The 12,649-nt window shown below is 43.7% G+C and overlaps 1 protein-coding gene across 2 annotated transcripts in view; it reads right to left on the bottom strand.

The window, feature by feature from the left end:
• ARHGAP10 (Rho GTPase activating protein 10) overlaps positions 1-12,649 on the bottom strand; it is a 283,692-nt gene that overhangs the window by 195,634 nt on the left and 75,409 nt on the right. For both annotated transcript variants that reach the window (XM_066386249.1, XM_066386238.1), the window contains exons 2-3: positions 3,546-3,641; positions 3,405-3,466 (exon numbers count right to left, since the gene is read on the bottom strand). In XM_066386249.1, coding sequence (XP_066242346.1) covers positions 3,405-3,466; positions 3,546-3,641 — 158 coding nt within the window. The remainder of the gene's footprint in view (positions 1-3,404; positions 3,467-3,545; positions 3,642-12,649) is intronic.

The raw sequence follows: 12,649 nt of genomic DNA, 5'->3' as shown, positions 1-12,649 counted from the left end.
CAAAGCTATTGAAAGGAGCAAAGGTAGCCATAATGAGTCGATACAATTTGCATGCTTTAAAAAAAGGTGATCACTGACTATCAAGATCAGAAAGAAACACCCAATAACATCAACACGGGTTAAATCCCAAACTTTTTAACTTGCATTAACTTCATTATTGTAACTGTTAACTCAGAAAGTAGTGTCATAAAGGTCCTTTAAAGCTAATAGAAAAGCATCAAGAATTCTTGTCAGGGGGAAAAAAGGAAGAAGAACCTGCAGATTAAAAGAGAATTGGAAACTTAGCAATCAAATGTATTGTTTTTGGATCTAGATCTGAACAAACCAACTGTTTACTGGAGGAGGAGGAAGGGATCAAGTGTGAATGAGCACCAGAAAAATCTGAATACGACTTAATTCTTTGTAATATTAAGGAACTATTTGTAGGTGTGACAAGGATACTGAGGTTCAAAAGAGTTATCCTTAAGAGAAATATATTAAAGTATTCATGAATGATACTGGACTTTCTGTCAAAATAATGGGGGGTCGAAGGGGGATTTGGGGAAACCAGATAGGTTGTACGGCAATGGTTTTTGAAGCTGGGTGATGAGCACATGTAGGTCAATTATATTTTTCTCTCTATACTTTTGTACATGTACAAATTAAAAAGTTTAAAAAAAAAAAGCATCAGCTGTCCTGTTAATTCTCTGGCTGATCATAGCTGCCCCACTCTGGCTTTATACAGACGACATCCTATTCCTACTTCTACCCTGCACTGAGAACCCAGCCCTGTCATCCTCCTCCAACCTAAGACAGACACCCCATCAACCCCCATCACAGCTGAAAGTTAAATCAATAAATTAGCTAATGATAGCTCTGAGAACCATGCTGTCCATATCAGATAGCCTGGAGCTCAGACCACAGTCTAGTTTTTTGACCTAGGCAACTCATCTCAGGGAACATAAATCGGGAACAGAAGAGCAAGACAGACAGTGGTCACACAGTATTTCTGCAGAGCTAAAATTTAGCATCCATCTGACCAGAACTCTCTTCCCGCAGCTACCAGGATGCCACATACAGTTCTCTGTGGAAAAGCCTTCCCTTACCATGTCAGGTATAACAGTGCCCCGCCCCTCTCTCTGGCTACTTATCCTTCTATGTTAAATTCTGCAGCACTTATCACTACCTGACAATATATTTACATATATATATTTAAATCACCTCTTCTTTCTAGAATGTAACCTCCCTGAGAGCAGGGAGTTGGCTTTATTTGCCTCTGTGCTTAGATTCTAAACCAGTGGTTCTCAACCTGTGGGTCGCGACCCCGGCGGGGGTCGAACGACCAAAACACAGGGTCGCCTAAAGCCATCGGAAAATAGTTATTATACAATACATTTTTAAATAAAATATGTATTTCCAATGGCTTTAGGCGACCCTGTGTTTTGGTCGTTCGACCCCCGCCGGGGTCACGACCCACAGGTTGAGAACCGCTGTTCTAAAGAGTCACTGGAACTCAAAAGGTGATTCAATGCCTACTTGTTGAATGCTCAGGATCCCAGCAATGTATAACTAAATATATCAAAGAGGGTTGAGACAAAAGTCGGCACTGTTAACAAAAACTAAGAACATGCACTTTTGCCACCACCCACACACTCACACCCACTCCATGTAGCAGAAGGGTGACATCATGGCACTATTTTCACATTTAAACTCTCCTAAACAGCTGAAAAAGCAGCGACTACAGGATCACATGAATAATGGCTGAATATGTCTGTGCCAGAAAAACCCAACAGGACCATAGTACCTTCATATGCCCTCTATAATATATATTCAATATACACAAATTATCTCAGAATTTAGGGTACAGTGCAAATTATATTACGGCTCTTAGAAGCCTTATGTCCCTATCACTTTTTATTATTATTATTTAATTGGTGAGAGGAGGGGAGATAGTGAGGCAGACTCCCGCATGCACCCTGACCAGGATCCACCTGGCAACCCTGTCTGGAGCCAATTCTCCAGTTCTGAGCTATTTTTAGCACCTGAGGCCAATGTGCTGGAACTGACTAAGCCATCCTCAGTGCCCCAGGCCATGCTCAAACCAATCGAGCCACTGGCTGCAGGAGGAGAGGAGAGAGAGAACAGGGAGAGGGAAGGGAAAAGAAGCAAATGGTCACTTCCTCCATGTGCCCTGACCAGACTCTGAATACAAGACGCCAGACCAACACTGAGCCACCAGCCAGGGCCCCTATCACTTTTAACTTAAAATCAGTGCCCCTCTCTCATTTCTTCCCCTACTCCAACTCTACCAGAAAGAAAGCCCCACCAGCTACTACTCATGAGGCCGCAGTAACATCTAGCAAGCTGGCCAAGATGGCGGGTGGTTCAGAGTGCCTGGTACTGCTAAGTACCAGCTTTACCTCCCAGCTGCCAAGGGATCTTGGGCAAGGTAATGTGCCTCAGTTTCCTCATCTGTAAAACAAGGGACACTAACTGTCTGTCCCATAGAGTTGATGTGAGAATTAAATGACTTAATATTAGGTAAACACTACTGGACACAGAGTGAAGGTTGACTACCTTAGCTATCATATTCAATGTTATTACCACCACCACATACATCTGAACATTCATATACTCACACTTTAAAATAATTCTAGGTAGGACTCCTTCTCAAGAACATAGAAAAAAACCAGTTTGTCTTTTTTTTAAGCCTGAAAAACCAGGTAAGAATAGATAGTGGTCATCATCCAATTTTACTGTGACTCTTTGTGGAATGGATGAACATCAGTCAACAGAAGGGAAGTGCAAGCTTGTAAGAAAGGTAGTATATATTGTTCAACACACTCAAAATGCTTTGCTGAGCGTAAATAAGCTCATCCACTCAACCCACTCAGCACAGCATCACACACGTGGAGAGCACCCAACACAGTGTGACCATTATCATCAGTGTCAGGATTATGAATCTCAGGCAAAGTGAGATTTGAAAGACTTCCAAGCCTGAGTTCTCCCCCTCTCCACACAGCCTAGAAATCTGCAGATTTAAACCTAACATCGCCCTGCAGTCCCTGTGCTTCTACACAGACACTCCTCCACTTTGACCTTTGTGCTACGTTAAGGTTCCGCAGGAGACTCAATTTAAATGAGAGGTCTACAGCGTACAAAATCTAGATGGCAATGACATCAACATCGAACCCACCATTTCACAGATAAAGAAACAGATCCAGAGGTCCAGCAACGGGTCTCAGCTCTCACCACAGTCAGCACCACTGAGGAACTAGGACTCCGGACTCCTGCCCCTCAGCCACGGCTCTTCCCACTGCTTTCTCCGTGGATCAGTGCGTCCACGCTCTGCCAAAACCCACATCCAAGCCCACGTGTCTCCTGCGTAAGAACTGGACTTAACTGGGTTACACCCCACAACTCACCATAATTTCTCTCTGTTCTTCCAGGTTCTTCAAGAAATTCGAAAACTCACGCAAGGAAGCATCTGTCAAGAGAAAGGAATACTTATTTGGCGGACAAGGCGAAGAGCAGAGCACCCCAAGACCGCATCTTCGCGTACGCACCTATGCAGCGTTCATCGTCGGTCTCCGCGTCTCCAATAAACTCAAATTTAAAGTCTCTGAGCGAGTGAGCAAACTTCCGCTGGGCTGCGGAAAGGCCTAGAAAGAAAAAATGAGCCATGACTTGAGTCCTTATCTTTCGAGGTTTTTTTTGGTTTTGGTTTTGTTTGGAATTAGGTCACATTATTCTTTTTTTGTTTGTTTGTTTGAATTGAATTTACTGGGGTGACACTGGTTCATATAATGACATACGTTTCAGGAGCAAAATTCTGTAATACATCACCTGTGAGGTCAAGTCTCCCTCCGCCGCTACCTACCCCTCCTCTACCCCCTCCACCCCCGCCTCCCCCTCCCCTAGTAATGCTCACAGCCCGGTCAGCTGCCCTCATCGTGTTTGGTTTTATTTTTTTATTTTCTTAATAGGCTGTATTTCTGAGAGTAGTTTTAGGTTTGCAGCAAAACTGGGCAGAAGGTCCACAGCCCCCCCACATACACAGCCCCGCCCCCATCAACATCCCTCACTGCCACAGTTTTGAAACGGCCTTCTTCCTCTAATTCACGTTTATCTTGTTGTTCTCAAATTCTTTCTTTCATAAATTTTTTTTTTTAAATACTGCAAGTCGTCTATGCGAAAAGCAAACCCTTAAGGTTTTTAGAAGATGCCTCAGGACAGTCAGTCATTTCTTGCCCCTGGAGGACTGGAAAAAAGCACACGCCATAGGCAGAATGTGAGGGGCTGCAAGCTAAGGTCACAGCTCACTGCCCTTCCCTGTGGTGGTCCCTTCTCCTTCCAAAGAGGCTCTGCCACCTCCCCCCCTCCAGCAACAGGCAGAGTCTACTGTCCCACCCTTGAATCTGGACAGGGCGTGTGGCCACCGGAGTGTGGCGAAGGTGACGCTCTGCTCATTTGGAGCTCCACCTTAAGAAGCTTTGTCCACCTCTGCCCAACTCTGTGCTAACCTGTGGGCTGACGACAAACTGTGGCTCAGCCACCCCGTGATGGCCCCATCGGTCACAGGGCCAGCCAGCAGGAGCGGAGCTGCCCCGCGCAGCAGGACAGAGGCAAGATAGACCATACTACTCAGTGAGCTGAGTCCCAACTGAACTAAAGGGCTGTTGTTTAAACCACTAGGTTTGGGGGTGATCTGTCACAAAACAATGGATAACTAATACAGAAAGACTATTAAAATTAGACTCTGTTAAAGTTTTAAACATTTAAAGACATTTTAAAAAAGGGAAGAACACTCACAGAAGGTATAAATAACTGCTATACAATGAAGTAAAGGCAGAACCCTAAGGAAAAACCTGGGAAAAACACTTGAATTGGCCCTTCAGAAGAACAAGCAAAGGAAATCCAAAAGGCCTATAACCAGAGGAAAAGGTGCTCAAATTCATTAGTCATGATAAGAGTAAAAATTAAAACCCAGATACCTTGACACACCCATCGGACTGGCAAAAATTACTAAGTCTGCCAACCTCAAGTGTTGGTGTGATCCGGTGTAAACAGCCACGGAATGCATCACACACCACTAGAGAGAACAACCCGGGTGCTGTTACTTTTTAAGGAGTTCAGTGTTGTCTAGTAAACATGGTGATAACCCACAACCCAGAAATTGTTCTCCTAGGTCCGGGGTCAGGAACTATGGCTCGTGAGCCAGATGTGGCTCTTTTGATGGCTGCATCTGGCTCGCAGACAAATCTTTAATTAAAAAAATAATAATGTTGAAAATATAAAACATTCTCATGTATTACAATCCATTCATTTCCTACAGCTCATGTTCATGGTTGCAGGTGGCTGGAGCCAATCACAGCTGTCCTCCGGGACAACACCAAATTTTTATTGGATAATGTGTAACGTACATGGGTCGTTGTATGGCTCTCACGGAATTACATTTTAAAATATGTGGCGTTCATGGCTCTCTCAGCCAAAAAGGTTCCCAACCCTTGTCCTAGGTAAATTCTTGCGTATGTGCACTCCGCAGAGAAAAATTTCCAGACCTGATCACAATAATATCCAAACATGGGAAAACACAAATACTGATCAACAGAGCAAATGGTTAAGCTACAGCCTATTACGTAGGCTGTAGAGTAAACACTAGAAATTCACAAGTCAACACAAATGAATCTCAACTTGGACAGAAAGAAGTAAGTCAACAAAAGAATACACACACACACACACACACTAGTTCTTTTATATAAAATTCAAAACAAGCTATGCTCAACTATGTGTTTGGGTTGCAAATAGAGGTCACTAAATCACAGAGTAGCAAGTGAGTTGTTATCTCAAAAGTCACACAATGTTCACACCACTGGGGACCAGGAAGAGCAATGCAGTCAGAAAGCTCTGAGGGGGTTAAAAGTTTTTAGTTCATAACTGAGGGTGGGTTTGTGGATATCTGCTTTATCACTCATCTTTAAAATCATGGATTTGTTTCATATACTTCCGGATTTTTGCCAGAATTTTCACAATTACAATATAAAAAATTTTAAACTATAAAAAGGTAGAACCTAGCTCATGAAGCCATTCTAAAATAACTCAGTTTCTCTTGTAATCTAGGCAAACACACAAGTATTCGCTAAGTGCTAACCACACTGGCCTGTTCCTGGTTCACGTCTGTGCCCCAGTCATTCTGGTCTAAGCGCCGGGACCCCTGTGGCTCCCTCCACCTGAAATCTCCTCCCTCGCCCCTGCTGTCTTGTGGCCGGTCATTCTTCACACTGATAGCTCAGCTGAGAATCCCCCTCCTATCACCATCCTCTCTAAGATAAAGTCACCCCTCTGCCCTAAGTCCCTCTCTAATCCTTTTCCATTTTACTTTCTTCATAGCACTGATTCCCTAAAATTGCCTTTTCAGCTAGTATTTCATGGTTGTCTGTCTTCCCTCTCAAGAGTACTGGGCCCTTGAGGCAGCAACTGACAGTCTTCTGCTTACCTGTGTCCCTGAAATTTATGTCAGGCACCTATTCCCAAATATTAACAGTGTGTGGTCTTATTACCATTTCTAATAACTTGGTATTATTCCATTTTGTTATAGTTTTGCCAAAACAAACAAGGGCATGAAGCTGGTTCCATTTATGTTTATATAAGTATATACACACATACACATACACACACTTATATATATGCTTATATAACATGCATATATATATATATATACACACACACACATATATATATATGTTTATGTATGTGTTTTTACTTATAAATATTACAAGCATTTGTCTATATTACTAGTAATATATGTATTATTACCAATGCTGGTAATAAATGATATTTTCCACTGGAGCTGTTGTTTCCTTTGAATATTTTATTCAAAATACCAAGTCAGGATACTTTAATGATCATGTTTCAGGCCTGACCTGTGGTGGCGCAGTGGATAAAGCGTCGACCTGGAATGCTGAGGTCGCCGGTTCAAAACCCTGGGCTTGCCTGGTCAAGACACATATGGGAGTTGATGCTTCCTGCTCCTCCCCCTGTTCTCTCTCTATCTCTCCCTCTCTCTCTCTCTAATAAAAATGAATAAATAAAATCTAAAAAAGTAAAGATCATGTTTCATATTATTTAAGTCAGTTTTCTAACATTTACTTGTTAGTTGAAATGTTCATAGCAGCAGATTAAATTTGGGTCCATTTGCAACAGCTATTTGGTATATTTCTTCCATATAAATAGCATGCTTTTGTCTAACCTCTGCACAAAGTATTTGTAATCATATCAATTTATTTTAGAATAAGCCATTCACCTCACTCACGTTTCCTTTTTGTTGACTTCCTTCTGGTGTTATTAGAGTTCATTATGCAAAATTTTTATTGTTTAAAAATATGATGGCCCTGTGGTAGAGCTCAGTGGTAGAGCATCCCAGGTTTGATTATTGGTCAGGGCAAACAGGAGAAGCAACTATCTGTCTCTCCAGCCCTCCCCCTCTCACTTCTTCCTCTCTTTTTCTTTCTCTCTCTCTCTCTCTCTCTCCTTCTCCTGTAGCCCTGGCTTGACTGGAATGAATTAGCCCCAGGTGCTAAGGATGGCTTCATGGCCTTCATCTCAGGTGCTAAGAAGAGCTCAGTTGCTGAGCAACAAAGCAACTCTCAGATGGGCAGAGCATCACACCCCCCTAGTAGGTTTTGACAGGTAGATTCCAGTTGGGGCACATCCAGGAGTCTGTCTCTGTCTCTGCCTCCCCTCCTCTCACTAATTAAAATTAAAAAAATTGACCATACCAAACTCCATCCTTTTAATTGTCACAAATTTAACAACTTTTCATTACTTAGTACATTTTAAATGTATTTCTTCTCTAATGTAGTTTATACTTTTATTGCTATCTCCTGCCATTCTAAACATAATGTAAAAAAATAAGCACAAAGGATGGTCTGTGCAAAGAATTTTTTTTTCTCTCCAATATCACTGCATGCAAAAATCAACCAGTCTTCATTCACTAGATACGGGAGGGTGACATTCCTTGACTGAGGAAAGATGGCACTGGGCCCCTACATGGAACTACCTTGATTAAGTGTTTACTCCATGTTGATTGACTTAAATATGTCATTTACTCTTGATAATCGGCCTGCAGGGGAGAGGTGCTGGTGTTACCTTGTCTTAAGTAAGTTCAAAGACTGATTAGTGTGACTTGATCAAGGTCACAGACTGCCGGTATTAAGTCCTGGAGGCAAAGAATAAACCTTGTTTTCTTGAGAGTCTGCAAATGTCCTTTCTATTACATCATTTCAGTTTTCGAGAGATCTAACATATCTCCCAGGTCCTTTGACCAGATATCAACCAGTTATCTGAGTGGCTCACACACAAAATCCTAACCAAATGGAAAATTCCTATGCATGGGCCCCACCCTCCTGCCGACTGATTCCTGAGTGCCTAAAGTAGCAGCGCTCTCCTGAAACACTTTCAAGGCTGACATGACACCCAGTGTGGACTAGGCCAAACCTCGGTGTGCACCAAAAACACAGCGAACGTGCCAGGTTTAATGCGACCTGCACTCTTCAAATGAACTTGCTGCTTCAGTCTCCCATGCTGCCATTTTTAGGTTCTCAATTCGTAGAGAAATGGGAGACGGAAAAAACTCAAGCCAGGCCTTCCCAGAATGAGGAGCGGCGTGAGAGATGAACTGTATTTGAGACCTGCTGAGTTTGAGATGGGGGACACCACAGAGGAAGATCCAAGCACAGCTCTTTTCCAGATTGAATTTGGGTTCACTTCAGTGGTGGGATTCAGCCAGTTCGCACCAGTTCGGCAGAACCAATACCTAAATTTTTGAGTTCGGAGAACCGGTTGTTAAAATGGCACTTGTAATCAGGGTTCTCTCTAAGGTGGGTGCCTGGGCAGCCGCCCAATGTGGAAATCACAGATTTACATTCCTTACTCTTTTTTAATGTTCATCTGCGCCACAGCATATTCTAAGCACCCATAGTAATGTTCATTCCATCCATAGGTGAGAAAAATTTGATAGAACTATGTAATATTTATTTATTCATTTCAGAAAACTCCTTATACCTTTGATGAAATAAATTTTAATTCCCTTGTGTTTGTTACTTCAGTAAACAAACATATAACATAAACAGAAAAAGTGCCTAACAACCAGGAGGTGACAAGCTGTCATCAGAAATATCTTAAATAACAGTCTTATTGGGTTTTTTGGTCAGGTATTATTTAATATTTTTCATTAATATTTTAAAATTCTTTCTTATAACAAAATCTAGTTTTGCATACCTCCTTTATTGTTCTTAAGTATTAAATGTATGAAATAATAAACTACCATTCGGTATGTCGTTTTTTTAAACTTAACATGGTCATTAGGGCAGAGAACCAGTTGTTAAACTATTTGAATCCCACCACTGGTTCACTTGCACAGTTATGTGCACAGACGCTGCCACTGCTCACCCTTGATGATTTTACACGAGAAAATTATTTCTGGTCGGACAGCGCCTATGAACCAGTTTTTAGGGAAGACCGCAAACCCTCAGACATTTAGGAGTAAATGGGATACCTCTCCACTCGGGTTGCTGTACTCGATGCTGAACTCCTGGGCAGCCCCCTGGGGGTGTGATAACACCTAAAGTCCCAAGCCTGACCTGGGTAAGAAGGTTGTCACCTCCTGTAACTTCGCACTTCATCCACCAAAGCACTACGTGAGACAATGTGGCATGTTCTTTAATTCTGGGCTTGGACAGGGAAAATGAAACAGCAAATAAATAAGCCGTTCCCACTCGTGAAATTCAAAGTCCAGGTTTCTTCACAGACCATATTGGGTTCTAAAACCTTCTTTCAGATAGGCAAACTGCACGTAGAAGCTCACATTCCTTTGCATGTAGAATAACTAGATCAGGGGTCCCCAAACTGCGGCCCCATGGGCCGCATGCAGCCCCCTGAGGCCATTTATCCGGCCCCCGCTGCACTTCTGGAAGGGGCACCTCTTTCATTGGTGGTCAGTGAGAAGAGCACATTGACCATCTATCTCATTAGCCAAAAGCAGGCCCATAGTTCCTATTGAAATACTGGTCAGTTTGTTGATTTAAATTTACTTGTTCTTTATTTTAAATATTGTATTTGTTCCCGTTTTGTTTTCTTACTTTAAAATAAGATATGTGCAGTGTGCATAAGGATTTGTTCATAGTTTTTTTATAGTCCAGCCCTCCAAAGGTCTGAGGGACAGTGAACTGGCCCCCTATGTAAAAAGTTTTGTGACCAGTGACCTAGATGATCAACCCGTGAAAGCTCTGCCACGGGGACCTCTGCCACCCCTTCTGTGCATCATGATACACGCCAGAATTCTTCCACGTCTTATTGAGAGAAAAGCAGGGCATGGACTCTAAGAACTTAATATCCTTCACGCCAGATTCATGCCAAGGAAATAATGCTGACATTAATCCAAGTACCTTGGAAGGGAAACAAAATTCCTCTAGCAGTGCAAACTGGCTTCAAATTCTGCTTCATGTTTTCCGAGTTTAAAAACCCAGGAGCAGTACTTTACACAAGAACCATGCTAAGGCCTCTCTGTATGCGCAAAAAAAGAAAAAGAAAGAAAAGAAAAGAAATAAAGTAACTAACTCACTTTGTAGATTTTTAAAGAACGGTGCAAACATCTCACGAGCCCAGAAACGTACTTCTGGGCAGTCACAAGCTGTGCTGGGAGCAGCTCATGGGTCTCTGCAACCGTGAGGGGAAGGCACTGCCAGCCCTGACTCTCCAAACACAGCCCAACCGAGTGTCTGCACAGGGCGAGCTCTTCATCTGAGAACAAGCCCTGTCCAGTGTCAGCACAAGGACTTGAACTGACAACGTTATATGATGAACAGAAAATAAGCTGAGCCTGCAAAGACCCATACACCCCCAAACAAACCCATGAACCCGATGGAGCGTGGGTTTACAGAGCGCGAGACCAAGCAGGGCACAGAACAGACCACCGGATCCTGTTTACTGAAACAGCCCATTAATTATAAAGAATCCTTCAGGAGCGAGTGTTTCGGGCTCTTGCAGAGGACCCCCCAGCCAGGCCCACACTGGAGAATACCACCCAACCTTCACGACACCTCGTCCAGACTTCCAGGGCATTGTACACACTCGGCCAAGCAGTCGACGCGGACCAGGTTCTGTGTACACAGGCACCTGCCGCAGCGGCCGGCAGATGAGAAAAGCATGCTGGCAGTCACCTGGCCCACGGGTGTGCAAACTCTCCTTGGCCACAGCTCCCTTTGTTCAAAGAAAATCTTATTTACAGTGAGAACAGAAAATGCAGCTAACACGTACGCATGTCTACTATGGCTACTGTGACTGATTTCCACAAACGTAGTGGCTTAAGGCAACACTAACGTAGTATCTCAGGGTTCTGGGGGTCAGAAGTCCACACTGGGTCTCACCAGGCTGTGTCCCTTCTGGAGCCCTCAGGGAAGAATGCATTTCCTCACCTTTTCCGGCTTGTAAAGGAGGCCCACATTCCTTGGTCCAGGGCCCCCAGCCACCAATCACATCACTCCGACCTCTGCGTCTGTCACCAGCACACCTCTTTTGCTGACTCCTTTAAGGACCTTTGTGATTACCAGGGGCCCACCAGGAGGACCCAGGATAACCTTGCATCTCGAGGTCCTTAGTTTCATCCCAACAGCGAAGTCCCTTTTGTCATCTAAAATAACATACTGACAGAGTCAGGAATCAGGAAGGGAAATTTCTGTAGGGCCATTAGTCTACTTACTCTATCTTATACTGGTTGGTTTATTTACATGTATTGATTCATGTAAGTATCACAACAACTCTCTAAGAGGCAGGTACTATTACCACACCCACAGAGGAGGTGACTGAGACACACACACACACAGGTGCAGCACCCTGCCCAAGGTCAAACATCCAGGCAGTAGTACAACCAAGAGACCATCAAAGCTGCTCAGGTAACGGTGGAATGAAGAACTCCATTCGGCTAGCATCCAGGTTTTAGTACAGAATCTGAGTTTTAGTATATACCCTTGGGAGGCATAGGAGGACAGTAACAAGTGCACTTATAAGTGAGCAAACATGGTCTAAGAGTTGGACAGCTTGTCCCAGAGAATGGCTGCAAAGAACAAGGTGGGGAATGGGGGGGTGCGGGGCTGCATGCACTGGTTTGGGGATAAGGGGAAGTGCTGAAGTATAAACAAAGTATATCCAGGTCAACATCCTCCCGACCTGCATCTTCTATAGTTACACTTCATAGAAAACAAGGATGGCCGATAGGCTAACCAACGTTATAATGACAAGAATGCTTGTGAAAAATTTGGATGGCTTGGCACATCCAGGGAAGTTCCTATATCTAAGTGTCAAAAACCGGTGATCCACCTGACCGGGTGGTGGCACAATGGATAGAGTGTCAGACTGGGATGTGAAGGACCCAGGTTCGAGACCCCGAGGTCGCCAGCTTGAGCGCAGGCTCATCTAGTTAGAGCAAAGCTCAACAGCTTGACCCAAGGGGTCACTTGGTCTGTTGTAGCCCCCCCAGTCAAGGCACATATGAGAAATCAATCAATGAACAACTAAGGAGCCGCAACGAAGAATTGATGTTCCTCATCGCTCTCCCTTCCTGTCTGTCTGTCCCTAGCTGTCCCTCTCTCTGTCTCTCTCTGTCTCTGCCACA

This window comes from Saccopteryx leptura, chromosome 1 (assembly GCF_036850995.1).
Source record: "Saccopteryx leptura isolate mSacLep1 chromosome 1, mSacLep1_pri_phased_curated, whole genome shotgun sequence".
Classification (NCBI taxonomy): domain Eukaryota; kingdom Metazoa; phylum Chordata; class Mammalia; order Chiroptera; family Emballonuridae; genus Saccopteryx; species Saccopteryx leptura.
Note: the sequence above shows the minus strand (reverse complement) of the source record. Positions and strands in the feature narration are given on the sequence as shown.